The sequence below is a fragment of the Patagioenas fasciata genome, chromosome 18 (assembly GCF_037038585.1).
Source record: "Patagioenas fasciata isolate bPatFas1 chromosome 18, bPatFas1.hap1, whole genome shotgun sequence".
NCBI classification, from domain to species: Eukaryota; Metazoa; Chordata; class Aves; order Columbiformes; family Columbidae; genus Patagioenas; species Patagioenas fasciata.
In genome coordinates, this window is record NC_092537.1 from 899833 (window position 1) to 927306 (window position 27474).

General features: G+C 55.4%; 1 protein-coding gene across 6 annotated transcripts in view; it reads left to right on the forward strand.

Annotated features, from left to right (window-relative positions):
• Nucleotides 1-27474, forward strand: part of RPTOR (regulatory associated protein of MTOR complex 1) — a 92760-nt gene that overhangs the window by 55383 nt on the left and 9903 nt on the right. The window contains exons 21-31 of one of the 6 annotated variants that reach the window (XR_011741837.1): nucleotides 3272-3390; nucleotides 3722-3790; nucleotides 6834-6937; nucleotides 7901-8084; nucleotides 9420-9530; nucleotides 16565-16670; nucleotides 16745-16859; nucleotides 17326-17450; nucleotides 18615-18719; nucleotides 19117-21069; nucleotides 22428-22475. Coding sequence is in view for 5 of the 6 variants with exons in the window: in XM_071816650.1 (XP_071672751.1) it covers nucleotides 3272-3390; nucleotides 3722-3790; nucleotides 6834-6937; nucleotides 7901-8084; nucleotides 9420-9530; nucleotides 16565-16670; nucleotides 16745-16859; nucleotides 17326-17450; nucleotides 18615-18719; nucleotides 22428-22475; nucleotides 23228-23328 (1187 nt within the window). In the remaining variant the exon portion in view is untranslated. Of the gene's footprint in view, nucleotides 1-3271; nucleotides 3391-3721; nucleotides 3791-6833; nucleotides 6938-7900; nucleotides 8085-9419; nucleotides 9531-16564; nucleotides 16671-16744; nucleotides 16860-17325; nucleotides 17451-18614; nucleotides 18720-19116; nucleotides 21070-22427; nucleotides 22476-23227; nucleotides 23767-27474 lie in introns of those variants that run through there. The other 5 variants (XM_071816650.1, XM_065852099.2, XM_065852100.2 and 2 more) reach the window with 5 other exon arrangements.

The following is a 27474-nucleotide window of genomic DNA, read 5'->3' on the forward strand; positions in this document are numbered from 1 at the left end:
CAGTGCCCCCACGCAGTGCCCTCCCCAAATGCTTATTCCACACAACTCAGCATTCATCTTGGTGACCTGGAAATGTTTGGTTTAGTTTGGTTTTAAGGTAGGAAAAGGGAAAGAATTCAGATGGGGGTTTGCATACCTTGAGGTTGATTATTCATATCCAAACAGCATGATTAAAGTTTTTGTCCTACAGAGAGCATCCCTGGCAAGATTATGCTAAGGAATGATTAAAGAAGGGTGAAAAATCTTGGAGTGCTGAAATGGTGGGAACAGTTCTGCAGCAGGAGGGGCCGGGGCAGGAAGCTGTTTGCCATGTCAGAGGATCCGTCCCAAAGAGCTGCCTGGAGTGACCCGGCAGGGGCTGCTGCAGCGAGGAGAGCAGGAGGTGGACAGGGAACCGCAGCGAGGGAGAGCGAGGGTTGGGACACCAAGCAGTGTATTTAAATGCGCAGACATAATGAGGAGTAAGGAATCAACCAGCAGCATTTATAAATAGTAGCTTGCACATTAGCAAAATACGGGGATGCGAGTGGTTTTTGGGAACGGCAGCTCGGCGCAGGGGCTGCCCCGGGCCGGGGCACCTGCTCTCAGGGTCAAACTCTCCCAATGAGCTGCTTCTGGTTTCTGTTGGAACACAAAGAAGCTCCAGCTTTGCCGCGTGAATCGGCACCAGGGCTCGGAGCGTGCGGGAGCCCTTTGCACGGCCCGTGGGGCTGGGCGAGAAGCACCCGCTGGCTGATCGGGGGCGAACGGGCTGCCGTCTGCCTTTGTCATGTGGAGTTCAGAGAGCACTCAGGGTTTCAGGCGTTCCTGCGCCCCAGTGGCTCTGCCAGGACCTTCTGTGTCACTCACGGGAAGAGGAGGCGCTTGCGGGACACGGTGACAAAGCAGGTGGGAGCAGCGCTGATGGCAGCGGGTGTCCGCGTCCCGGGCGCCGCTGTGCCTGCTCCAGCGTGGTGCTCACCCTGCGCCTCTCCCCGCGGGCGGGAGCGGGGCAGCGCCGGCTCGTGTTCCGCTGCTCCGCTGGGTGAGAGCGGCCGGAACCTTCTTCTGGAGCCCCAGGCTGGACATCCCTGCAGGGGCTGTTCCAGCGGTAGAGGGAACCCCGTCAGAGCCTGCCAAAGCAAAGGGAATCAGTGAAAACATCAGCATTCATTTTGCAGCCGCTGCGGTTCCACCGCTGCTCTGGTCGGTGAGCTGGGCGCATGGCCCTTCCCGCGGGTCCCGGCGGCTCCGTTGAGCTGGGACTTGCCCGCATGCAAAGAAAATCAAAGCCGTCAGGAGAGGCAGGCAATTTGTTTTTGACATCCTTAGCGGAGAGGAGTCATTTTGTAAACGTAAATCTATACTGCAAGGTCCATTTAACTGGCTTTGAATCAGTCTGACTAATTACAGAGCTGTCTGCTTAGATTAACACCCCGTCCACCTTGCTCGGCTCTTTGTTTGTGTCTCGTGGATAGCTTTTGCATTTTATTCCATGGCATGAAATGGAGCCGCGGCTCCTCCTGCCGCGTGTGCTGCCTCCGTTGTCCCGGTGCTCGGGCTCTGGTGCCCCCGGGAGCGCGCGGATGTGCCCGCCAGGAGCCGGTGCCGCGGGGAGCACGGCGCTGGGGGATGCAGAAGGAAGGACCCGCTCTGAGCCCGAGATGCCTGTGTAGAGATTCCCGGTGTTCTTTCCAAAGGCTGCGTGAGGAATTGCACTGGAGCGCTTCTGGTTTAAATTTGGGTTGGTTTTTTTCATGAAGCTCAGGTGTATAAAAAGTGGTGTTGGTTCTTCTTCGTGGCTGTGTTGGGAGCGAGGTGGGTATCAGGGACACTGGGAAAACTGCTGGGTGGCCTCTCGCTCTGCCCTTCCCTTTCGTTTTACTGTCTTGCGAGGGCTTCAAAGGCAGTGGAGCGGTTCCGATTCCGCGTGGGTCCTGTGTGAGCTCTGCTCAGGAGCGGGGTTGGACGGAGCTCAGCCCGCGGCCCCGCCTGCTCCAGCCCTGCGCCTTCGCTTCCTCTCGCAGCTCGCAGCACTTTGTCTCTCCCTCTCTTGCTCTTTCTCTTTCCTCCTCTCCTTTCTCTTTCCCTGGGAGTAAAAGCTCCCAGCATAACGTGGCGATTGCAGAAACAAAGCCTGGAGAAGTCAGACAGCATCGTGTGCCGGCCCGGGCGGCGGGGGGCAGAGGCTGACTCTTGTGTGTGGACGTTCTTTATCTAAACATGGATGTGAGAACTCCTGCAGGGGACAGTGCTGGGAGCACAGGCAAACCCTGGGCTGGGATCTGCAGCACCGGGCTCGGTTCTCTCCCCGATCCCCGTGTCCCGCGCTCGGGACCCCGAGTGCTGAGTGTTTGTGTCGCGTTTGGTGACCAGGGAGCCCTTTCCTCCTAACGCAGCCCTTCAGATTCAGGGGCCTCCAGAAGCACAACAGGAAATGAGGGAACAGCTTGATCTGTCGTTTGCCACTGATTGTGACTCATCCAAAATCCCCATTTTAGTTTCTTTTTTTGTTAGTGCAACCACTTGATCTTGTCCAGGCGGCTCAGCTCCCAGGTGAGGCGTTAGGAGCGTCAGACGCGGGGAGCGCTGGGACAACAAATGACAAAGATTGGCCTAAAAGCAGCACAATCAACTGTTCGCAGGATTGTGTCGGTTGTTGCAAACGCTCGTTCATTTGATTTGCGCGGTGGATCTGTCCGTCCCTTCTGCTGAAACGCCAAACGGAAGGCGTTAAATAACAGACTGGCAATTGAGAAATTGATACCAATGTCAATAGGAAGTGCTGAGTTAGACTTAGTGCTTCTCAAAGGTGCCGGTCCTAAAGCTTCAGTTCTAATATTACACATGTTTGGTAAAACTGCAGGATATATAAAGTGCTGGACATTCAAGCTAAGTATTAATGCTTAAAACAGCAATAAAAATAACCATAAAAATATAAGCTAGTAACTGGTTTTATAGTGTTGTAGCGCAGGAACTGCACAGACGCTGCTGTCTGCCCTTCCAGATGTGCTTCGGGAGCCCAGAAAACCAGCACTTGACTGGACTTATTTAGACAGCTTTAATTTCTTTCTCGTTGTCCCACTTTTGTTTTACAAGCACATGCAGGGTTCACAAAGACAAAACGGAGACACAGTGCCCACGCAGGGTGTTCCTGAGCTCTTCTCTTGATGTTCCCTTCCATGTCATTGTGATGTCTGGAGTTCTGATGAGTGTTCTCCCATGAGATCGCAGCGTCTGGTGGATCGCCGTGTGCTGCGGGCTGGCTTTTGTTCTGTTTTTCTTATTTTAGGTGTGAGTTTCAACAGTGTTTATACCCAAATTTGGAGGGTGCTCCTACACCTCGCTGCCGACCCCTACCCGGATGTCTCGGACCTGGCTATGAAAGTTCTCAACAGTATCGCCTACAAGGTACGTCCGTCTGGGGCCACCTGTGTCCCCGAGGCTTTGCTGTGTTGATTTCCTCGTGCTTGGGCAGAGCATGGGTAGACTGAGCTGGATAGATCCATTGCCGGGCTCTGGTAAGTGGTCCAAATTCAAACTGGATCTATTGCAGGAGGAGCTTTTAACGTTTCAAAATGATAAACACTCATGGGAACTCAAATAAAGAAATGGGGGAGGGCCTGGGGTTGTTGTAGGATATGAATTAGGCACAGACCTTGGACAGTAGGTCTTATTTAGAGGTCCCTGGGAGAAACCTTAAAGATACTTCATTAAATTATCCGTTTGCAAACCGATTTAGATAATGCAAGTGGGACTGGCCTGCAGACTGAAGCCACAACGGCTCTCCAACCCAGGTGAACTAGTACATGTGAGTCAGCATGCAGCCCCGGCACCCAGGCCCGCAGCACCATCTCATCCCATCGCATCCCGGCGCCGCGGCTGCGTCACCGCTGGGGCCGCAGCGCCCGGCAGCCGGAGCACCCTCACCTGCCCCCAGCACCAGGACCCCAGGCACCCCGTCCCGGCCGGGGAGCGCGGGGCACCGTCCTCCCCCGCTTCTGGTTGCTCAGCATCAAGCCCATGAGCCATCGCAATGCCAGGCGGCCTCTCTTACTGGTGATTGCCAGGGAGGAATCCTGAATCTTCACACTCAGGCTTCTCAGCGCAGGTTGCAGTAAGAGATGCCAGCATTGTGCACCACCATCTTAATGCCTTAGAGATCTCTTGCTTTTCAGTCCGATTTTCGGTTGAGAAAACGGTTACCTATTTGAACTCTTCTGTCTGTGTTGAGTGTCCGTGTCAGCGAGTGGCAAACTGAGGGCTGGGACAGAGGATCCTTGTGACAGTGGGAGCAATGGGGTCAGCGCTTCCCAGTGATTAAGCTGTACAACAAACGGCTGTCAGGCTGGAGACGCCAAACTGAGGCGAAAAGAAAAGGTGGAAGCTTTCCCTCTGTGCTCTCGTGCACAAAGCTATTTCAGTTTTCGTTTTGGAGGGCTCCTTGCAAAACGGAACGATCCTCCCACCGTGAGATGAAAAGGGACGCAATTGTGATTGTCGTGTTGTGACATCTGTAGTGAACGTTGTGACTCGTGTGGTGTGAGTTCTGTGTTGATTCTGAGTTTGGACCCAGATGTCGTGGTGCTGAGCGGGGTCCAAAAGCGGAGGGGCTGGGTGTCCCCGGCCTTGCTGAGGCAATGGCTCTGCAGACGGGCTTGCAAAAGCAGAAGAAACCTTCCCATTTAGAAAGATTTGTATCTGGGGATGCTTCAGTGAACAAAGCTTATTTGTTCTTCTTTGCCTTAAGCACAGGATCCATAAGGAAAGTATGTAAAAGTGCAGTTTGTCCGGTAGCTTGGGCAGCTGCACATAGAGCGGGTTCGCTGCCTGCCCGCTGCGGTCCTGTGGCCTTCGCTTTTGCCAGTGCCACCTGGCTTAGGTGGCTTCCAGACGGGCTCTTTGCATTAAACAACCCCCCTGCTGTGAACAGCCCACAAAATGGGATGAAGGCTTCACATCCTGGGCTCCGATCTGGCCTTTGTTCGTTTCGTTACGGACAGAGCCCCCGCCGTGGGCGGCGCTGCCGGGATTTACAGCCTGGGCTGGTGTCTCCGCGCCGGGGCCTCGGGCGGGTTATAGCGCTTGTCTGACGAGCGATGCAAATCGGTAACGATTACGTTTCTCCTAACGGTGTCTGAGGTTTTCCCTGGTGCTGATGAAGCTTTGCTGGGTGTAACGGAGCAGCCCGGGTGCTGCCCAGGGGTCCTGCCAAGTACCCACAAACAGCGCATCTTCCATTTCGTTATTTGAATTTTACCATTGAAGAAAAATGAAAGTTCATTTTCTTGCTTAAACAAAAATACAGCTTCAGGAGAAGTAAAGCACTTCGATATTCTGGAGTTTGATCCTTTTGTTCTAATTAATACAAAATTCAGGGAACATGAGGCCACATTTTGGAACTTGGACGTCTGAGGGTTTCTTGTATCGACACAAGTGAACAAACTGGTACGACGGTGCCTGTTCCTGTTGGGCTCCTGGACAGATGAACCATGGGATCGTCGTGAGGATGGTGGCGGTCACCGGACCTTCGGGAGCTCAGCATTCCGTGCCCTCGGGCCGTATGCTCCTGCCCATGTTTGTAGCAGAGGGGTCAGTTGTGTGGCTCGGGTACTGGGGGCTCAGAGCCGGCGCTGGGGCGGCGCATTCGGAGCTGTGTGTTTGAACCGCTGCGGTCAGACCTGGGCCAGGCCTGGGCTTCTGTGGCGGTGCGAAAGTTCTGTTTACGAGTCTGCATTTGGGAAATAGTTATTTGCGAGGCACTGCGTGCATTCAAATGAGACCAGGCCTATTCAGGCTTCTTAATGGAGCCATGAATATAGATCTGGTCTGTAAATAGGGTGATGTCTTTGCGAGCAGCCGGTGAGTGGGTTGCGCAGACGTGCAGGCTTCCTGCATGGGAAATACGCCGGTTTGTTTGATTTCGTGGGCTGATGAGCCATTGCTGGTCTGGCGCAGATTGCGGCTGTGTTGTGATTTGTGTTTATGGTGCAGGTCGGAACGGTGCAGCTCTCGTTCCCAGCCTCATCTCTTTAAAAGTCCAAACTATGCTTTTTGCCTGTCCCAAAACGAAGGACCCAATAAGCAATGTTGGCTTTTTAAGGCTTTTTGAAAGCACTATTCATTAAGGAAGGTTTGCTTCCTGCCAGGTTGCTTCCTCCAGCTGTTTTTAATGGCAGGTTGAGACCGGGTTACCCCAGGAGTTGTTCCCCACATCGCTCCTCGGTTCAGGCTTTTCCGTGCACGAGCAAGTAATTCCGACACCGTGCTCTTGGTGTTTTTAACCTGGAGTCAGTTTGCAAAATTATGAGTTACCGACTCCCCTCCCGAAAAGAGGCGACTTGAGAGGCAGAGCAGCAAAGCCCGGGCAGCGGGGCCCCCAGCAGAACCCTGCCCCACGGTGCCCCAGCAGAGCGCTGCCCCACGGTGCCCCAGCAGAACCCTGCCCCACGGTGCCCCAGCAGAACCCTGCCCCACGGTGCCCCAGCAGAACCCTGCCCCACGGTGCCCCAGCAGAGCGCTGCCCCACGGTGCCCCAGCAGAACCCTGCCCCACGGCACCGTGCTCGCTGCGCTCAGAACACGCGGGGCGAAGGCTCCGGGCAGCCAGGGCCTCTGAGTACCTGAAGGGCACTTTCTGGTGAGTGTTTGCTGACTGAAAAAGTAGCAAAATCATCTTTTGTGTTGGGAACTACACAGGGGCTTTTTTCATGTACATTTTTAAACACCCACGCACACTAACAGAGCGCGTAAGCTCGTTTAACCCCAGGTGCGGGTCTGTATTAGATGATAACCAGCGGCGGCTGGCGCGTTGCGCTCTTCGCTGTTCAGGACTCCGCTGTGCTTTCTCTGCAGGCCACGGTGAACGCTCGTCCCCAGCGCATCCTCGACACGTCCTCGCTGACCCAGTCGGCCCCCGCCAGCCCCACCAACAAGGGCATGCACATCCACCAAGTCGGGTGAGCTCCGGCCGCTGCCGGCTCCTCCGCCCGGGGCTGGGGGCTCCCGCTCCCCCGGCGCCTGCACCGGTGGCTGAACGCGCCACGGTCTCGGTAGCTCTGCGGTGCAGCTCTGGTAGGGCGTTCAGAAGCAGAAGCTCTGGGGAAAGGTCTGGAGTTTCTTCCTGTGATTCTTCTTAGGACAAAGAGTAACAAGCCACACCAATTATCTAAAGAGGAGTTGAAAGGCAGAGCTCCGTGTTGCTGCTGTACTCATGCTCTGTGTGCTATCCAGGTTGCCCGGTCAAGTCTGATCTGCGTCTTCTGCGCTTTCAGCTGCTGGAAGCCAGGGTTACCTGGTGATCAGTGAGCGATGCCTGAACTGCAGGGAAGTTGAGATAATGGTGTGGGCAAAGCTAGGATTTGAAAATCGGACTATTTCCCAAAACCTGCTCTCCAAGAGCGAACACCACACTTTGGATGCAGCGGTCCCATTGTCAGTGTGCACCAGTAAAGGTTCAGAGCTGGAGCAGAGGACCCAGAACTGCACAGTGATGCTTTTTTAATGTTTTCTGATAGTATAATGTAACTGTGCAATAAGATAAACCTCAGTATACATGTAAATTCGGATGCTTTTGTGTGGGCTGGCGGGACTCGCAGTCCCCGTTGGAACGCCGTGGCTGGTCGGCGTGCCGCAGGTCGGACACCGTGACCTGTGGCCGTGCTCTCTTGGACATGCAGGTTCCCACAATGTGAGTTTTCTTCTCCTCAGGCTGGAGTTGGCGCAGTCAGGGGTCACTCTCTTTTGGGGCTCTGTACATCTTTTGGAGGGACGGGCGATTGTGTTCTTGTGTTTCAGTAGAGGAAGCGCAGCAGTGAAGTGTAAATGTTATAAGAAAGGAACAAAGTAAAAGCAGCATAATTCACATGTGAGATCCTTATCTCCAGCGATACCTAAATCCTTCCCTCTTTCCCAATCTCCAGAGGGTCCCCTCCAACCACCAGTACGAGCAGCTCCAGCCTGACCAACGACGTGAGCAAGCAGCCGGTCAGCCGGGACATGGGGTCGGGGCGGCCGGCCAACGCGGGCGGCGTGGGCGTCCAGTACACCCCCCACTCCCACCAGTTCCCCAGGACCAGGAAGATGTTTGACAAAGGGCCGGAACAGGTAACGAGACTTTCCTTTCAGACCTGACTGGGTTTTGTTACACATTCTGTTCTCTGTGGTTTATTTCTGCGTTATCTCTGGTTTGCTTCTGGCTGCTGTTAACTCCAGATTGGCTTCCTCTGGCTGGTAAAATTAAAAATTGATTAATTTTTTTCTCCAGGATAAATTTTGTTTTATAGCTTTGGATGGGGCATTTTTCACTTCTACTACTAAGAAGTGTTTAATCAGAGTTGATTGTTCATCCTTTCATAAACATTTGTCTGCCTGAGTGATAACACGGAGTCAGATCCATGACCCTCGGGTGCTTTTTCTCCAACCTCAGCAGAGCAGGGACCGAGGGGGAAAAGGGGCAGATTCCTCTTCCTTTAACCTACAAACCGGCATTTTGCTCAAGAGACTGGTAGGTGCCTCTGCGCCAGAATATTCACCCTTCCAGCAGCCGTACCCGCTCCCACTGCCCCCTCTGCACTGGGGGACACGAGCCCAGGCTGTTCCTGGGGAGACCAGAGCTCGTTATGGGTCTCCCTGCTGGAACACGTTCATCAGTTAAGAGCTGGCGACCCCTGGGAGGAGCAGCAGTGACTCCTCTTTTCAGCATGAAGCCAACAAGAGGTTTACATATGTTTTAGCATTCTGAAACCAGTCGTCGGACACTGGGCTTTTTCCATGTGCAGAAGCGTGAGGGGCCAGTGTGGGGCAGGGCTGACACGCACGGGGGGTCCTGGATGTCACTGCAGACGAATCACAGCAGATTACAAAGAAAGTAACCAAACCATGACAACCAAAGCGTTGAAGCCTTAGCAGGAACACCCGCACTTCTCGTGGGGATGGCAGCACCGGCCTGGGTCATGTTTCTGAAAAAACGGAGCAAACCTGGTTGAATGGAGTGTGAAATGTGAAACTGTGTGAAAATGCCCATTTTCTTTCTGGACGGCCTGAGCCTCGTCACAGACACCCGTCCACGCGTGGCCCTGGCGCGGAGCTGTGTCCGGCTGCGCCTTGTCCTGAGTCATCTTCGCTGCTCCGCTCTTTCTCCTGCCAGGTGCCCAGGAGACCATGGGGAGACTCATCCTGGGCCTGATGCTTCAGCCCTGACTCACGCACAGCGCGGTGATGCCTGTGCTGTGCACATAGGGGAATCTGCGCATTTCACATGAGTCGATGCAAGGACAGTGATCTTAAAGCTGGATGTAAAGGTTTCACATCCCTGGCACTGTGATTGAGCTTTTCTGTGCCCGCGGATGTGCTGGAGGCAATCTGGTACTTCTGTGTTTGCATCTTGTCCGTGTGAACGGGAGGGGACGTGAGTTAACATGCTCTTCTCTTTCTGGACAGACCGCGGACGACGCCGATGACGCCGTTGGACACAAGAGTTTCATTTCGGCCACAGTGCAGACGGGGTTCTGTGAATGGAGTGCCAAGTATTTTGCTCAGCCGGTCATGAAGGTAACGCGTGGTTGTCTCTGCGTGCTCTCGAGTCGGGTGCTGCAGCTCCTGACATGCGCCGGTGCCCCGCGCACAGCCCAGCGCCTTTCCCTGCTCTTTTTCCTTCTTTTTCTTTCAGTCTGGGAAGGGAAACGAATGGAGTTGTTTCCATCAGCTCTGGGGAGCTGCACGACCACTGTGCTTGTGGAGTCAGAGGGAAGAAAGTCAGGGGGAGCAGGGGAGTTGGTGACAGTGCAGTGTCACTGGGGAAAGAGCCCAGAGCAACAGCCCTGCGGCCCATGGGGCGTGATCGAGACGCTGTGTGAAAATGAGGAGAGGTCTGCAGTTGGTCTGCACCCAGCCGTTTTGCACATTTGCAGGTTGCATTGCAGGGTTGTTTCGTTGTAGATGTTGTGCTTGTCTGTAAGCGGAGCCAGGCTGGGAGTGACGATGGAGTCCGCTTGGCTCTGTCCTCTAGCGTGGGCCGCGCTGCGTGTTCGGGCGCCCCATATGGGCACCTTTAGCTGGAACGGGAACAAGTGGCAGTGACTGGACATCCACATGGGCGCCTGGGGGAACCTTTGGAAGCATTGTCGTTGTTTTTTAAAGTTTGGGAAGCAGAAGTTCTGTTATGGCGAAGGAGGAGGGTGGTGACGGTGGATCTGCACCGGGGCGGCTTTGCGAGTGAGCGTGTTCTGGTAACTCCGTTGGCTTTATGTGAAGCGAGAGCCAGACGGAAGCCTTGTTCTAGGAAAACCCACAGCAGAGCTCTCGGGAGATGGGCAGAGATTGGCAGTGGCTGGAAGCACAAACTCTTCAATTCCCAGAATCTTTTAGCCAGAGATCAGGTTTCACTTTTAAGTATGAAATAAAACCAAGCAGTAAATCTCACCTTATTATAAGCAAACATGAAAAGGCACCTTGGGAGTCAGGCAGCCAAACTGTAACGGAACTTTCAGCTTAATTTCTTGGCAGCGTTGCGATTTCTGTGAATAATAACACAGTCTGTATTAATGCCATTGCCTGACAATGCAATGGATGTTTAGATCCAGCCGCTGCTATTTAAATGTTAATGACGAAGAAACTGGACGTTTTATCTGCTGTCTCATCCAAAAGCTGCGTGAGCCATCCGTCACGGCTGCTCCGGTCCTTAGGCCCGTGGAGCTCTTGGGTGGTGAGGTAGCTTCCCCTGCGTTTAAGGACATCACGGAACCCGTTCCATGGCAGCCAGTTCCGTGTGGCTTTGGTTCCCACACAGAATCCAGCAGGAAGGGCTGGAGCTGGAGCCATTGCTGACACCTCCTCAGCTGCGCTGACATTCACTTTCCCCCGTATCATTAGCAGAATAACTCATTAGGATGAGCGTCAGGCCTGTGGGGCTTGGTTGCTTGGTCAAGCTTTAAACCAGGCTTTTCTCTCATCAAGATGAGTTTTGGTGCCTTGGTTCCAGTGTGGAAGCGAGTACCACAGGAGGAGCAGGGTGCTGTTCCCTCCCGTAGTTCTTATTAAAAACATTTGTCTGCTTTCTAAGGAAAGCTTCTCCGGGGAAGGGGGCTGTCTTTATTAATGAAATAAATCACAGTAGACAGCCGGGCGAAGGCAGCTCCGGGGGTGGATGGGGAGTTCTGGGGGGTGTTCGGGACTTCGTGTGCATAAACCAGGGAACATTACTTAAGGGGAGGAAAGAAAAAATGTGGAGCATTCCTGTACTAATCCATAGGGACCGGGGAGGGGGAGTCACGGAAACTGGGGCTCCCCTGCACCACGAGCACCAGGGTGGGGGCGTCTCATGGTGAGGATGGAGCTGCTGCAGCCCCACAGACACCGCGTGTGCAGGAACCATCTGCAGCCCCACAGACACCACATGTGCAGGAACCATCTGCAGCCCCACAGACACCGCGTGTGCAGGACCCGTGTGCAGCCCCACAGACACCGCGTGTGCAGGAACCATCTGCAGCCCCACAGACACCGCGTGTGCAGGACCCGTGTGCAGCCCCACAGACACCGCGTGTGCAGGAACCATCTGCAGCCCCACAGACACCGCGTGTGCAGGACTTGTTTGCAACCCCCCCAGACACAGCTGCTGGCAGCGTGTGACCGCCTGTGACACCCGTGGTGCTTTTCGTAGTGCCCTGAGTGTTGTTGTTTGGAAATACTCACCAGCTGGGCTCAAGTCTCCTGAGCACAAACTGTCCTCAACAGCAACGTTTTAGGTAGAAATTGAGCAAAGCAAAACTGTGTTTTGTACTAAAACGAGGAAGAGAATTGATTTCCCCATTATGTCGGTACAGCAGCTTTGAAAGGCCACGTAGAGGGTTTCTGCAGGAAATGTGCGTGCTGTGCTGCGCCGGCAGGAATTCTGTGTGTGGGTGGTGAGGGTGGAGGTGTGTGTGCCGGGATGGGCTCTGGTGCAGGTGCGTGTGCCGGGATGGGCTCTGGTGCAGGTGCGTGTGCCGGGATGGGCTCTGGTGCAGGTGCGTGTGCCGGGATGGGCTCTGGTGCAGGTGCGTGTGCCGGGATGGGCTCTGGTGCAGGTGCGTGTGCCGGGATGGGCTCTGGCGGAGGTGCGTGTGCCGGGATGGGCTCTGGTGCAGGTGCGTGTGCCAGGATGGGCTCTGGTGCAGGTGCGTGTGCCAGGATGGGCTCTGGTGCAGGTGCGTGTGCTGGGATGGGCTCTGGCGGAGGTGCGTGTGCCGGGATGGGCTCTGGTGCAGGTGCGTGTGCCAGGATGGGCTCTGGTGCAGGTGCGTGTGCCGGGATGGGCTCTGGTGGAGGTGTGTGTGCCGGGATGGGCTCTGGTGCAGGTGCGTGTGCCGGGATGGGCTCTGGCGGAGATGCGTGTGCCGGGATGGGCTCTGGTGCAGGTGCGTGTGCCGGGACGGGCTCTGGCAGAGGTGCGTGTGCCAGGATGGGCTCTGGCAGAGGTGCGTGTGCCGGGATGGGCTCTGGCAGAGGTGCATGTGCCGGGATGGGCTCTGGTGCAGGTGCGTGTGCCGGGATGGGCTCTGGCAGAGGTGCATGTGCCAGGACGGGCTCTGGCAGAGGTGCGTGTGCCAGGATGGGCTCTGGCAGAGGTGCGTGTGCCAGGATGGGCTCTGGCAGAGGTTTGTGTGCCGGGATGGGCTCTGGCAGAGGTGCATGTGCCAGGATGGGCTCTGGCAGAGGTTTGTGTGCCAGGACGGGCTCTGGCAGAGGTGCGTGTGCCAGGATGGGCTCTGGCAGAGGTTTGTGTGCCGGGATGGGCTCTGGCAGAGGTGCGTGTGCCAGGATGGGCTCTGGCAGAGGTGCGTGTGCCGGGATGGGCTCTGGCAGAGGTGCGTGTGCCGGGATGGGCTCTGGCAGAGGTGCGTGTGCCGGGATGGGCTCTGGCAGAGGTGCGTGTGCCGGGATGGGCTCTGGCGGAGGTGTGTGTGCCGGGACGGGCTCTGGCGTTGCTCGGTCGCTGTTGTGTAACCGGGCAGGACCGGCTGTCCAGGACCCACGTGCTGGCTGAGCTGCTGCAGGATCCGTTCCTGGAATCGCTGTTCTGCAGCAGCACGGAGCAGACAGCCCTGCCTGCTCCCTACTGGAAACTGCAGCCTCGCGGAGCAGGCAGAGTGAAGTCTGCTGAGAACGGGTGGAAAAAGATGACACTGATGTTTAATTCCAATACTTCATTTGGAGATGCTGCCCACCATCATGAACAGGGAAAGACAAGACAACTGTTCCTGTAATGAATAAACATAAAGTGACTGTGAGTGCATCTTAGTCATATTTAATTTATGAATTTAGTTTTGCTTCACAGACCATGCTCTGAGAATGCTTTCACTGGGAAGATTGAGGGATTAATTTCCAGCGTAAATCACTGACTCAGTTTCAAGCCATCATACCACATTTGATTTATTGATTATCTAATCAAATGAACGGAGGAAAAAACCACCGCATTGTGAATTCTCACTCTGCCAGGAAGAACAGATACCTGCCCCAGCTCAGCTCTCAGACGTCCCTTCCTCTTCCTACGAGCTCTGGTGGCAAACGGCTGCTGCGGGAGCTGCGCTGGGTGCTGGAGCCCGTCCCCACTGCCAGGGAGCAGCGTGGGCTCTGCCAGGGCTGGCGGGGCACGCGGGGGCTGCCGAGCATCTGGACGGTGAGAGTTCCAGCAGCAAACCCTTCCCGGTGAACCCCTGCCTTCCGTTCAGCGCCGCTCGGCGCAGCCGGCGGTCCTGGTGGGGCCGCGAGCGCTCCGCGATGGCTGCGCTGGCCGTGACCGGGGCACATCGGGATCTGCGACTGGAGCGTTCCACTTTCTCATCAAAACCCGGCCTGTTTAGCCTGTGTCATACTTAACTGAACTAGTATAGAGCATCTCTGCTAGGTTACGGTTATTTGCAACACTTTTTAAGGGTAAGTTGAGCTCAACAGAGTTTATTTCATTAAGGGAATTGATGTTTACTCTCTGATAACACTTTGGAAGGACCCACAGGGGTTGTTCTGCGTTATTCTTGCCGTTTTTCTTCTCTCAAAGCTCCGTGACCCTCCCACAGTATTGCAGAATCGTGCAGGTTTCTTTCTCTACAGGCTCAGGCCCCGTTACTTTCTCTTTTTAACTTCCCTGTTCACCAAATCCCAACCAGCTTCAATCAGCTCAGTGATAACGCGGGGAGTGGTGAGCCCAGCGCCTGGATCCGCAGTGGAGCCCCTCAGAAAGTACCTGGTGCTCAGCGAGGATATTTTGGGCGTTTTCAGCTGTGATCCCAGCTGGCCCCGGGAGGCGATCGGACGCACGCAGATCCTGGCGGAAGCAGCTTCGCAGGAACTTCCCTCCTGGGTTCCAAGGCGATGCCATCCCCGTCTGCAGAGCCCTTGGCACCGGGAGCGCGGTTGGTTGAGTCAACTGTACCAGAGCCAAGACTTCAACATATGCCCTTAGTGTTCTGCTGCAAGGAGCTGGATTTGCATCGGGAAGCGGTACACGGATGTAACCTTCAGCACGGCCGTCCCCCGGCCAGCATCCGGGCCTCCCTTTTGTTCACATCTCCAGAGGGCAAGGAGGAGGATGAAGGTGATGAACGCGTGACTGTGAAAGCAGAGACCGCCCCAGAGCACACGGGAAGCTGGAGCTGGTGCTGCCCATAGTTGTCTTGGTTTCTGGAGCCAGCATTACCCATCCCTCGCTCTTGGTTTCTGGAGCCAGCACTGCCCATCCCTCACTCTCGGTTTCTGGAGCCAGCACTGCCCATCTCCCACTCTTGGTTTCTGGAGCTGGCGCTGCCCATCCCTCACTCTTGGTTTCTGGAGCTGGCACTGCCCATCCCTCACTCTTGGTTGCTGGAGCCAGCACTGCCCATCTCCCACTCTTGGTTTCTGGAGCCAGCACTGCCCATCTCCCACTCTTGGTTTCTGGAGCTGGCGCTGCCCATCTCTCGCTCTTGGTTTCTGGAGCTGGCGCTGCCCATCTCCCACTCTTGGTTTCTGGAGCCAGCACTGCCCATCTCCCACTCTTGGTTTCTGGAGCCAGCACTGCCCATCTCTCGCTCTTGGTTTCTGGAGCCAGCCCCTGGTCTCCCTCTGCTCAGAGCATTCCGTGCTGCAGCCCCTCGCACCGGGTGCCCGTCCAGTCCCTGCTCTTCCCCTGGCCTTTTAGGTCTGTAATTTATTCCCAGAGAAGCTGGGTTTTCCTTAAGGTGTAGGTGTCATCTCTCCGCTCTCAAATCTCCTTTGATATATTTTATCTTAGGTTTGTTTATTGCTTTACGTTACTGGTCATTTGTCATTGCCTTTCTAATAGATGTTGTGTTCTTGAGAAATTGAAATAGTAGTGCTGCTTTTTTTTGCCCGGAGGAAAGGTGGAGGCTTGGCTTTCTTATTTTTATTTATTTGAAAGCAACAGAAATTCAGCTCAGTAATCGTTGTCTTCCCAGGTACGGTGCATTTTGGAGACAGTATGTGAATTAAGTCCTTTCTTCCCCAGGGAAAAAGTGTTTGTGGGGAATGGGGAGGGAGCGAAAGGACTTTGTCTCTTATCTTTCATTTTGGAACAGCCATGGTTTCCTCACCGGAGCAACCAGATGAGTGTCCTGGAGCGCAGCCCCCCCATTGATCCCAGGGGCGTTTCTAGAGCAGCGTTACGAGTCTCGGGTAATTCAAGTGTTAAATAAAAGTCACAGCACGTGTGGCTCCTGGAGTGGTCTGGGGTGAGAGCTGTGAGTTCGTTCCTCTGCCCCTGCACGCTGGCGACTCCGGTCGGGCAGGAGCTGAGCGACCCCGACCCCCCGGGTTTCCAGCCGGGGTCCGATGCGGAACCTGTGCCTGTGGGCTGGGAATAACTATAATAAACCAGACTGGAGCGGCTGTGTCTGCTCCAGGGCCTCCCTCCGGTTTCGGGTGAGGTTGGTAACCAAACCACGGTGCCACGGGAGCATCGTTTTCTGGCAGCCAGTTCTGGGACAGGAAACTGGAACGGCTGCAGTTACTGGGAAATGCGGTGTTGGTAACTCGAGCATCTCAGGGACCTGAAAATAAAGTAATGCCTTTTTTGGCCTGCAGTCATCTATTAGCAACAAAAGAAAGGTTTTAATGTGTTCTGAGCTTTGTGTCTGTACCAAAGCTGCGTTCTCTCTTTAATCTTGGGATTACTACGTGAAGCTTTTCAGCTGAAAAGTGTTAAGCAGAGTAATCTGTATCGCACAGGAGTCGGACTCGTGTCGCTGGGGGCCAGGAGGTGCGGTGAGGGGAGCAGGAGGGGGTTCCTCACCCAACCCAGCCCGTGAGGAACAGCGCGGGGAGCAGAACGTGCACAGCTCTTCAGAAACCCCGTGTCCATCACTTCAGAGAAACGCCTGTGACTTAAAATATAGGACAGCAAAAGGAAAGAGGCAGAGATTACAGACGATGGGGAAGATTTAGGTCAGAAAGATGCTCAAGTATTTCATAACATAAGGTCCCATGAGCTCCTCCATTTACTAAAGAATTTATGGCTCGGCCTGATGTGTGTGTGTGAGTGTGTGTGTCGCGAGGGTAGTTCTGGACTGATGGTTACTGTTGTTTCGTGTTGTGCATCTGTTGCTACCCGACAGATCCCAGAAGAGCACGACCTGGAGAGCCAGATCCGCAAGGAGAGGGAGTGGCGGTTCCTGCGCAACGCCCGCGTCAGGAAGCAGGCGCAGAAGATCATCCAGAAGGGTGAGCGGCCCTCGTGCCCCGGCCGCTCCCCGGCCCGCGCTCGGGCTGGACGCTCACCTGTCCACCACCCGCAGGTATTTCCCGGCTGGATGATCAGATCTTCCTCAACAGGAACCCGGGCGTCCCCTCCGTGGTGAAGTTCCACCCGTTCACGCCCTGCATCGCCGTGGCCGACAAAGACAGCATCTGGTGAGGGTCTGCGCGGGTCCCCAGCGCGCAGCGTGCGGGGAGGTTCAGAGTGACCCCGCGGAGCACAAGCACCATCGCGGAGCAGCGTTGCCATGCGTTGCTCCTTTCCCCGCTCCCTCCACCGCCCTCTGTCCTGCCCTGTGTCAGGGGTCGGGGCAGAGCCCCTGAGCCCAGGGCCGCAGCTCTGAGCACTGCACCGAGGCCTTTCCTGCGGGAGGTGCTGGATCCAAGGGCGGCAAGCGCATCCTCACATTTCTAACCGCGACTTACGATTGGGCTTTTATCCTATTTCTTCTGCAGAAGGTTGACGTACATGATTAATAAAATGGTGCTGAGTACCAAAGGAGAGAAACAAATTGAATTGGTATCCGGTGTACATAGTTTTTCCTTTCACCGTGATGTGTAGGTCTCTCTCACAGCTTGCGCAGAGAACCAAGAACTGACGCGGTATTTTTTCCTCCCGCAGTTTTTGGGACTGGGAGAAAGGGGAAAAGCTGGACTATTTCCACAACGGGAACCCTCGGTACACCAGGATCACGGCGATGGAGTACCTGAACGGGCAGGACTGCTCCCTGCTGCTCACCGCCACAGGTACGGAGCGGACGTTCCCCAGCGAGGGCTCTGACGGGATCGCAGCCCGTGCAGCGGTGCTGGGCTCCGGCGCCGCCCGCGCTCTCCCTCCCCTGCGCCCAGCCCGGGGACATCGCCACATCAAAGCTGAGACTTGTTTCTGGCAGTACCGAAATACCTTAACTGCTTAAGTGGGTGCTGCAGAGGTTTTCAAATGACTGACAAATCAAACACTCATAAAACTATTTCCAATCACAGCTCTGTTACATCGTTCTGAATTTTTATCTGTCGTTGCAAGTTCATGGTAACCTCCTCCTGTACAATGCCTGTCCAGAGCTGAAAAGGCAATTGTGCTGCAGACAAAGGAGAAGAGAGCAGACCCTGTTACTTCTCCTGGCAGCCTGGGGCAGGCAGGGCTCACCTGAGCCCCGAACTCCTCGCAGCTGTGAGTTTCTCTCCAGCCCGCGTCTCGCCCCGGGCAGCCGTTCTCTAGAATGCCCTGTTGCATCATGTAGCATGAAGAGCCCTTTCCCATTCATCGGTTTGTAAAGCTGTGAGCAAGATCTGCTTCTCTCCCAAGGAACCATTCTAAACCTGTCAGTCTAAGTGTTTTCAACAGCTTTTCAAACTTGGTGCTGAAATGTACAGGTTGGGTATAATTAAGAGAGGTGGGAGAGGAGCTGAGAGGGCCTTCAGGACATTTTCCTTTCAGTGTATTGATTCTTAGCACAAAAGTTCCACAGATGGGGAACAAATTGAAAAAATACAGGATGTTCTTGAAAGACTTGCTGCTGATAGGCTGGGCTTTGATTCAGCTGCTTCTGCGGGGTTGTGTTTTGTATTTAGTAGGGTACTTTTGTGGCTCTTGGCACCAACAGCAAGGAGGACAGAGACGAATCCCAGGGAAAATGAATGGGTAGAAGAAATGGAGCGACGTCTAATGTCAGGTGTTATTCAAGGGAAGGAGAAAAGCTCTCCCAAACAGTTCCCAGTAGAACAATGCTTTAGTTTTTATGGATGTGAGATTAGAGAGGAAAAACAGCTCTAATAAAAAGGCTTAAGTTCAGGTGACACACTCAGTTTTGGAGTTTGTACGAGTACAGTCCTGCTTCTCTTCTCCTGGGTTGTGCACGAGTCCAGCAGCAGTGACGTTGCCTTGTGTTCTCTCTTTCTGTGCTCCCCAAGACGACGGTGCCATCAGAGTGTGGAAGAACTTTGCCGACCTGGAGAAGAACCCGGAGATGGTGACGGCCTGGCAGGGGCTGTCGGACATGCTGCCGACTACGCGAGGTGGGTCCCTGCGCGCTGCGCTGCGGGGGTGGGCGCGGGTGGAAACAGCTCCTGATGGTGGAGTCTTTTCTAGAGATGGGGAGACTAAAATGGGTTTCTCAACCTCGGCCATCAGTAAAACCCTTGTTCCACAGTCTCTGCCTTCTGGAGTGGCCTTGGTGAGGAATTCCTTTTCCAGTTCTCACCAAACAAACCAGCAAAAGCCCAAGAGCAGCCTCACACACTGCAGAGCACCCAGAGCCGGCTCTGGCTGGGGATGGAGGGCATGGAGTCCTTGTCATTGCGGGCTCCCCAGCCCAACGCTCCTCTTGCCCTTGTTCCGGGAGAGAGCTGCAGAACACAGGTGGCACCGGGCGCTGCCCGGCCCCACTGACCCCTTCTTCCCTTTGCCGGATAGGGCTCCGCGTCGCCTCTTTCCTTCGGAGGGGCTGCTCGGGCTCTGCACAGCTTTGCATGGTGCTCCTGGGGCCTCCTGTGGACTCAGCTTGAATTTGGGCAGCTATTCTTCGCTCTTTATTGTGGGTCAGGAGGCAGCAAGAGAATATGCGATCTAAATCTGACACATGCAGAAGGAGAGCACAGTTAGAGACGGACCTGCCTGGGATATTGGAAACGCTGGATAGAGCGAGCTGTGAGAAGGAGCGCTGGCATCCAGCCACACAGCGCGGAACCGGAGAGCGGTCCGAGTGACCCTGGAGCCTGCTTAAGGACATTAGAGGAGGTGAACATTGCATCCTTCCAAGGCCCGCTAATGTCCTTGTGGTGTAATGGAGGTTCTCTGTCACTTGAGTATTTTTAATCAAGGCTGCAGGATGTTGTGCGGTGCGGCGGTTCAATCAGCACTGGTGGCGTTGCTGCGGGAGTTGCTGGGCGAGGCTCCCGGCGCTTGCAGCGCGGGTCAGACGAGACCACCGTCATCATTCACCGTGACCTTAAGATCTGACAGTTCTCATTTTGGAGCCGGGCGGTTCATCACAGGAGCCTGACACAGCTCTTTTAGCTATTCATTGGATTTCACCAGTGCTGCCTTGTTGAGCTCACATCTGTTATGTTTCCCTCAACGCCTCCTGGTTCATCTCTGGTGTTTTAGGAAAAGGACCCGTGTTTGAGGTGACTTCAGGCTCGGTGCCTCGCTGCGGCATGAGCACAAAGCTGATGAGAAGCTGCTGGAAGTTTGCAGCGTACTGTGAAAATCGCCGTGGTCAGGACCAGCCCTTTGCAGAGATGTCAGCAAAAGCAGGAGGAGAACAGCGGGAACACGGCTGGGGCTCCTGAGGAGGAAGGTGCCCAATCATCATCTCAAGGTGCCCTTCACAGCGTCATTCGGTTGGTCTGCATTTCTTCCTCGCCAACACCAGCTTTCCTGGAGGGTGCTGGTTGATGTTCACCGTCCCCAGATTCGGGATCTGGCTTCCCTGGTGCTGGTGAGGGACAGTGGCCACCAGCTCTGGCTGCATCGCCAGCATGGCTGGGGAGGACGCTGACAGCGCCCGGGCTCCTTCCGTCGTCCTGCGGCACGTTCCACGGGCACCCTCCCCAGGCACCGCGTCTGCTGGTGGTACCGGACTCTGTGCAGGCCCTGAATGCAGAGGAGATCGCTGGCGTCAGAGTTTGGCATTGCGGAACAGGTGGAGAGCTGAGGCAGGAGCTGAAACAGCTGAATGGTTACACTTGCCAGAACACTGTGCTGAAACTTTTCAGTCTGTTCTCTTTGATACTATGGGTTTTTGCACTTTCCCTTATGCCCTTAGGAAATCTGAGTCCTGTTTTCTTTGCCTTCCACCTTTGGAGCAATAGAATTAGCTTCAGAAAAAGAGAAGGACAGATTCCTTTGTGGAGAGAGAAACAAATGTAGTCACTTCAAAAGAGCTATGTGGATCAGGTCCCCCTGGAGATGAGGCGCTCGTGGACGGTTCTGTCTTGCTGCCAGGACTGGGGCTGTGGTCCAGCACTGGCTCATTAAGCTGAAGATGCATCGTGAAGCTGCAGAGCTCAGGAGTTTTGCTGCAGTTTGTTGGATCCTGCTGTTGATTTCCTCCTCTCCTCTCCCACCCGTTTCCCCCATGTCACACTAAACTCTGAATTTAGTAGTCTTCTGGACCAGAATACTGACTTTTCAGACAGTTTTCCTGCTTAGCAAAGGAGAGAGGAATATGCAGTACCTGACTACGTCCTGTGGAAGCTTGAAGAGCGTCCCCGGGCTGTCGGAGGAACAGGAGGGCAACAGGAAGCCGCTCGGGGGCTGCCTGGGAGGGAGCAGAGCAGAGCGAGGACAGAGCTCCACTCACGCTCCAGGACGGACTCGCGTGTGTTGTGCAGCCCAAGGGGAGAAACGAGCTGCCAGAGCCGGGTGAGTGAACACCCGTGCGGGGATGCGCCCGTGCAGGAGCAGCTTTGACCCGTTCATCGTGCTGACTTGAGGCTCAGGGTAACTGAGTCTTAATTCAAACACTGGCAGAATACCAGGTGGGCCCCCTCTTTTTTCCAGTGTAAGATCTGTTGATTTGGATCTTGTTTAGCTCTGCACTCATGATGTGTCTTTCAGTCGAAGTCGGAGTGTTTAAAGAACCATCGGTTCCAGGGGCTGTAGTGTAAGGCAGGAACTGGGAGTCCCCAGCATGAGAGATGGAGCGGGATGGGAAAAGGCAAAACACCAGCGGTTAATAGCCCGGGGGCTGTGGGGCGTGCGGTGTGAGCTGGCAGGGTCTACAGGGACCATCGCCCGTGTCCGCACCGCAGCCGGGTTGGAGCGCTGGGTTTGTGTGACCGGGCCACGCGGATCTCTGGGTGACTCTGGTACCCAGTGGCCACGCTCGTGCTTCTGAACGGATCTGCCACGTTTTGTGTTGTTTCTTTGTGCCAAACAAGCCGCAACCCCTGGTCAGAGTGGCTCTGCCCTGGGAAGCAGCACAGCTCTGGAACTGGGGAAGATGCAGAAGCGTAAGCAGCTGGTTCACGGTCCCTGAGCGCCGCCTGCTCAGCCCGGGGTGCTCCCCCAGGGTCTGCGCTGCTCCCCCTCTCCCATCCAGGAGAACCAGCGCATCGCTCCCAAAGGACCGCAAGGCTCAGCCAGCGCTCTCCTGAACACCTGCAGCTCCTTGGACAGGATTTTCCAGGGTCGCCCAAGGAGCCTCTCGCTACCCCGTGTGCTGCTGCCCTCTCTTTCTGCCCAGGGGTTCGCAGCAGCTGGAAACGAGTCTGTTGGAGGCTGATTTCCCATGTTCAAACAAGCACCCCTGGACAGTTTGCGCTATGGGTGCTGTCGGTGTGGGGCAGAGGAGCCCCCGGACCACGGCACTCGCTGCGCGGAGCCCAGCCCTGCCGGGCAGAGGCCTCGCGGTGTGCGCTTGGCTGGGTTTGTACAGCTGCCATCCGTCATTTGGATTCCTGTCTGTCACTTCAGAACGGGGAGCAGATCATGCAGAGGATGGTCTCCTTGTTCGAGAAGAAATGTCAAATCTGTGCTGCTGTCAGCCAGAACAGTCCTGCCACACGTGACAAGTGCCACCGCCGATGGCTTCCCGGGAACGCCGCAGTTGAACCTGCGCTCTGGATGGAGCCGTGTGCTGCTCCTGGGGCTCCTGCTTCTCTTTTGTGTTCTTGCCTTTAATCTGAGTTGCTTTTTCTAATCGTTTTTTAAGGTTTATTTTTGCTCTGCCTGCCCAACTTACGCTTAGCTTCAAGCCCTTAATCCCTGTCTTCTCACAGGTCTGGCCCGAAGGGTTTCAATCTATCTTGACAGAAGTAAGCAGGGAGGTGAGTGCTCTCTTTCCTCTTACCTACGATCAGCCGGGTGGGAAGGAGCTCCGCGTCGGCCTCCGGGTTGGTCGGCCAGTTGGTTTTTGGCATTGTTTGAATGACTGCTGGGTCCTCGTGGTTCCTGGAAGCTTTGCTGCTTCTCCCTGCCCCGCTCCTCGCCCCGTGTGTCAGTGCTCACTGGGCCAGCAGAGCCAGCGCTGGGGAAAGGGCGACTGCGTGTTGAGCCCGGAGGCTCCGCAGGGAGAGCAGCTCCGGGGCGCACCAGTCTCTCCTTTCCAGGGAAGTTCCAAAGCATCCCTAGAAAAAAGGGTTTGACTGGCAGGTTCGGAACGTGAACCGCCGCTGGGCTAATGTGGGTTTGACTGGGTTTATTTGTAATACGCTTTTGCTGTAAACAGCATGCGGAAAGGAGAAGGTGACGAATCTTTCCCGGGAGGCCTAGAATCCTGGATTTTTGGCAAGGCTGTGCCTGATGAATGTCACAAGTTTTGTTCTTTCACGTGGCAGGAAGGTAGCTGAGCTCCCCAGCTTCCATGCGGGGAGCAGGTGGCTGCTGTGCCGGGGCACGGCCGCTGTGTGCACGGCCAGGGGCGCTGCCGCTGCCGCTCTCATCCGGGGCCGCTCATCAATTGTGAATATTTACTGACTGATAAGAGCTGAGTGTGTCTGTAGTGATTAAGAAGCTGGTGATTGCAGTGGTGTGTGATTCAGAGCTCTTTAGCTTGAGGTCTTTGTGAACCTCTCATTAGCGTTCAGAGGCAGAGCACTGGGACAGGAACGAGCGAAGCTGATGAGCTGCTGCCTGGCTCCGCGTTTCACTCCGAAATCCACTGGCAAATGGGAAGGCTAAAATGAGCAAGACTTGGCTGGGGGGAATTCCCTGCTCAGAAAAGGGACAGCTCAAGGGAACCCCAACCGCTGGATCAATAATCAATAATCAGTACTGCTGGTGCCGAGCAATCGCACGCTGTCCCAAGCGCACGAGTAACTGGGAATCAATGAAGAGCCCTCGCCAGCGTTTTCTGGCAAAAATCACAGCAAAAGGATTCCTTCTCTCCCACTGTGAAAAGCTTTAAAAATGTGTGAGATTGGCTGTTTGCTTGACAGAAAAATACATCAGCGATATTCAGATAAAATGTGCTCGTTTTGTCACTAAACCGCAGAAGATCTGTTCTCAGTGCCTCGGCCTCCGGGAGGAGCTTTTCCCAGGAGCAAGGGCGGGCCCGTCTGTGCACTCGGGTGTGTGGGTGCTGGTTGTGGGCAGGATGGCGGCTCAGTGGGAGATGGGAGAAGCGCTAACGGCTCAGTGCTCTGGGTCAGATCAGGGAATCCCCAGATTGGGGTGAGCAGAACCCGTGGGGGGTGGAGGCGGCAGGATGGCGGGACCTGCCCGCCTGGGTCACCTCCCGGCCCCGCAGCTCCCCGGGTGTCCCGGCGCCTCGCTGTCCTTTGTCCCCACAGCATCACTGAGCGTGTTCACGAGAGGGCGCGCGTCTGAGCTGTGCCCCGTCGCGGGGGCTGCCGCTGCTGCTGTGTGAACAGCCGTCGCCCATCGCACCGCCAGAAAACTGGTGCTGGTGCCAAGCAAGGAAAAGTAAGCACATACTCGCCAGTTCCCGGCTTCCTTCCTGCTCTCCTGGGGCTTCCAAAACAGGGTGGAAGACGTCGAACTCCTGCCCTGCAGGAAAGGAGGACCTGGCGCCGGGAGGCCCTGTGCTGCTGGGAGCAGGGCCCGCTCCTCACCGGCAGCCGCTGGGGAGACCATGGGGAGACAGCTCAGAACCACCCTGGGAATAAAAGCAGCTTCCAGAAGGGCCGTTCCATGGGAGCTGCAGAGCCCTGAGCCGCGAGGAGCCTGGGCAGGGAGGCTCCGACCTGCAGACGGAGCCCGGGAGCCCAGCAAACCCCAAATGGAGCCCAGGAGCCCAGCAAACCCCAGATGGAGCCCAGGAACCCAGCAAACCTCAAACAGAGCCCGAGAACCCAGCAAAACCCAAATGGAGCCCATCAACCCAGCAACCCCCAAATGGAGCCCAGGAACCCCCAAACGGAGCCCAGGAACCCAGCAAAACCCAGATGGAGCCCATCAACCCAACAACCCCCAAACGGAGCCCAGGAACCCAGCAACCCCCAAATGGAACCCAGAAACCCAACAAACCCCAAACAGAGCCCAGGAACCCAGCAACCCCCAACAGCCTGTGCTGGAGAACACGTGGGAGAGGAGAGCGGAGCAGCTCTCCCCGCATCTCCCCGGGACTGGTGTTTTGTCCCTTGGGAATAAGAAGTTTGGGAGAAGCACCTTATTTCTGGTCAGATTTTTTTACGGCAATGCAACCATTGAAGAAGCTGCAGCTCCAGGGGTTTGTGTTCTGTTAATCGCGTTCCCAGCGCCACGTCCACCTTGCGCCGTGCTGTGCACAGTCCCTGGCATGAGAGCGGCGCTTTCGGAAAGAACGCTGTGGAAATGAGTGATGAGGGAGGTTACACAACCCTCCCTCTGCTTCCTGGAAATGAAAGCAGGGATGTGCTTCATCGCGCAGCCAGGGGAGCCCGCGATTAAAAAATCATCAGTCGGAATCCAAGATGCTTTTATATTGTGTTCTTTGTAGGTATTCCTGACTTCATTGAAATGCCGAGTGCAGGCTGGCCCTGTTCCAGTCACGATAAAAATAAGTGCAGACACTCCGAATGCAGCTGCTTTCAGCACTGGGTTATTTATTGGGATTTACACAAGGAACTATCCCATCAAGGCAAATATCTGTTGCTCAGGGAGAATCCGGAGGGAACAAGCCATCCAAAGTTACAGCTTCAAGAGCGGCTGTTGGTGCGTGTTCCCTCACGTGGATCTCACCTCGCACGGGACCACAAGTGCTTGTGTTAACAGACCCAGAACCGCACCGGACAAAACGCTGAACACAAACCTGGAGAAGTTTATTCTTCTGAGCGATGGAAGATTTGTTGTTCATCCATAGAATCCTTTATGGGAAAACTGCAATCTTAACTAATGATGCGTTAAAGGCGCGTGTTGCTGGGTGTCACTGCTGGCCGGCACCAGCCGGTGTGCTGGTGTCATCGTGTCCCCTGTTCAGGTGTCTGTGAGATGGGGCTGGGGCTGGAGATGGGGATGGGACTGGGGATGGAGATGGGGCTGGGGCTGGAGATGGGGATGGGACTGGGGATGGAGATGGGGATGGGAATGGAGATGGGGATGGGGCTGGAGATGGGGCTGGAGATGGGGATGGGGATGGGGCTGGAGATGGGGCTGGAGATGGGGATGGGGATGGGGCTGGAGATGGGGATGGAGATGGAGATGGGGCTGGGAATGGAGATGGGGATGAGGATGGAGATGGAGATGGGCCAGTGGCACAGCCCGGGCTGTGGCCGCGGTGCCTTCCTGGCAGAATGAGCCCGAGCAGCGTGGCGTTGCCAACCCCACGAGCCAGAGCCCCGCAGGTGAGCTGCAGTCTCAGTTGGAACATCCTGCAGAAGGGCCTCTGTTAATTAAAAAGGAAATGGTAGCTAGGATCAGCTCCCGTGCTTGCTTCTCATCCCAAAGCACTAGGAATTCGACAGGAACATGAGCCAATGCTGTATCGTTTCCACCATGAAAACATTTGCTCACATGTAGAAATAGTTCAGCTATTTCTGTCTGATCTCGTACTGCGAGCGTCCTCTGAGCGCACATCTCTCCGGCAGGGGAGCCGGCCCTGTTGCACGCTCGGAAACAACTCAAATTGATGTGCAAAGGCTTTTCTCCTTTCAGACACTTTGGAATTGTGGTTTAGCGTTTCCAGGCCACCCTGGGGTCCCCTGTTCCTTCACCCCCCTTTGCCGGGGTGCCTGTGGGACCCGTCTCCAGCGCGAGGTGCCAGGAGTTCACCCCGGCTGTGGCGTTTCCGTCACCGTTCTGCTCCGGCCGTCGCGTGGCCGCCCGGTCCGTTCCCAGCGCTGCGGTCGGGAGCAGCAGAAGTGGTATCGCGTGTTTTGTTGGGAGAGCAGGAAGCCTGGCGAAAGAAAAGGAAGATCCCGTGTTAGGAGATGATCAAAATGCTGCTCTTGCCTCTTCCAGAGAGCAGAGGTCATCGCTTACATGGGCTCTTTAAGCTGTATAGGAAATGCAGGAGCTGCAGTGGCTGTTTGGAGCCCCGAGCACCATCACCTCCCTCCAGCCCTGGCTCTGGCTCCGGCTCCTGCTGTGACCGAACCTCGTCCCCTCTCCTGGGAGATCTCTGCACCATTTCTCACCAAGTGAGACCCCTCGGGAGCCTCTGCCCGCAGTAGAACTTGCCCTGGCCCTTGAGGTGACATCGCTGGGTATCCTCAGGGCTTGAATTCCCGATGGATACACCGAGACAACCCAAACCCTGCAGTCACTGCGCTCAGCTCTGCCCCTCCGCAGAAAACCACCTGGGAGCGCAGCCGCCTGGGGACTCGCGCTGCCTTCAGAATGAGGAAAAACAATTGTCTGAAACCAGGGGGTGTCACTGCAAAATTGGGAGCTTTAGAACTGCCCGAGAGCACCTTGCCGGCTTAGCTCCTTCATTGACGGTAACGGCGACGTCCGTCTCAGCCTGCCGGCTTCGTCTTGTCCCACGGGCCGTAAGCAAGGTGACAAATGGAAACACTTGGGCGATGTTCATCATCCAGATCGCTGCCTGCGCCTTCGCCCTCGCAGCGCTCCGAGCTGCCGGGCGCTTGGGAAGAACAATCAGTTTGACTCGCAAGATGAAGATACGAGCTCTCCGCTTAGCCGAGAGGCTGAATTTCCTGCGGTGAGATGATGGACTGTCAGTGAACGTCGGTAATCTCCTCAGTGGTATGCGGCAGGATCAGGAAACGGCCTGGATGAGGCGCTTAGGAAGAGATGAGCAAAAAATTGTGCCTGGATCTGTGCAAAACAAGATCAATTCATCATCTTTGAAGAGAAGTGGGTGTTTATAGGATGCCGGTGTTGTTTCCTCTGTGCCCTGTAAAGGTGTCTGGTCTGGTAAAAGGT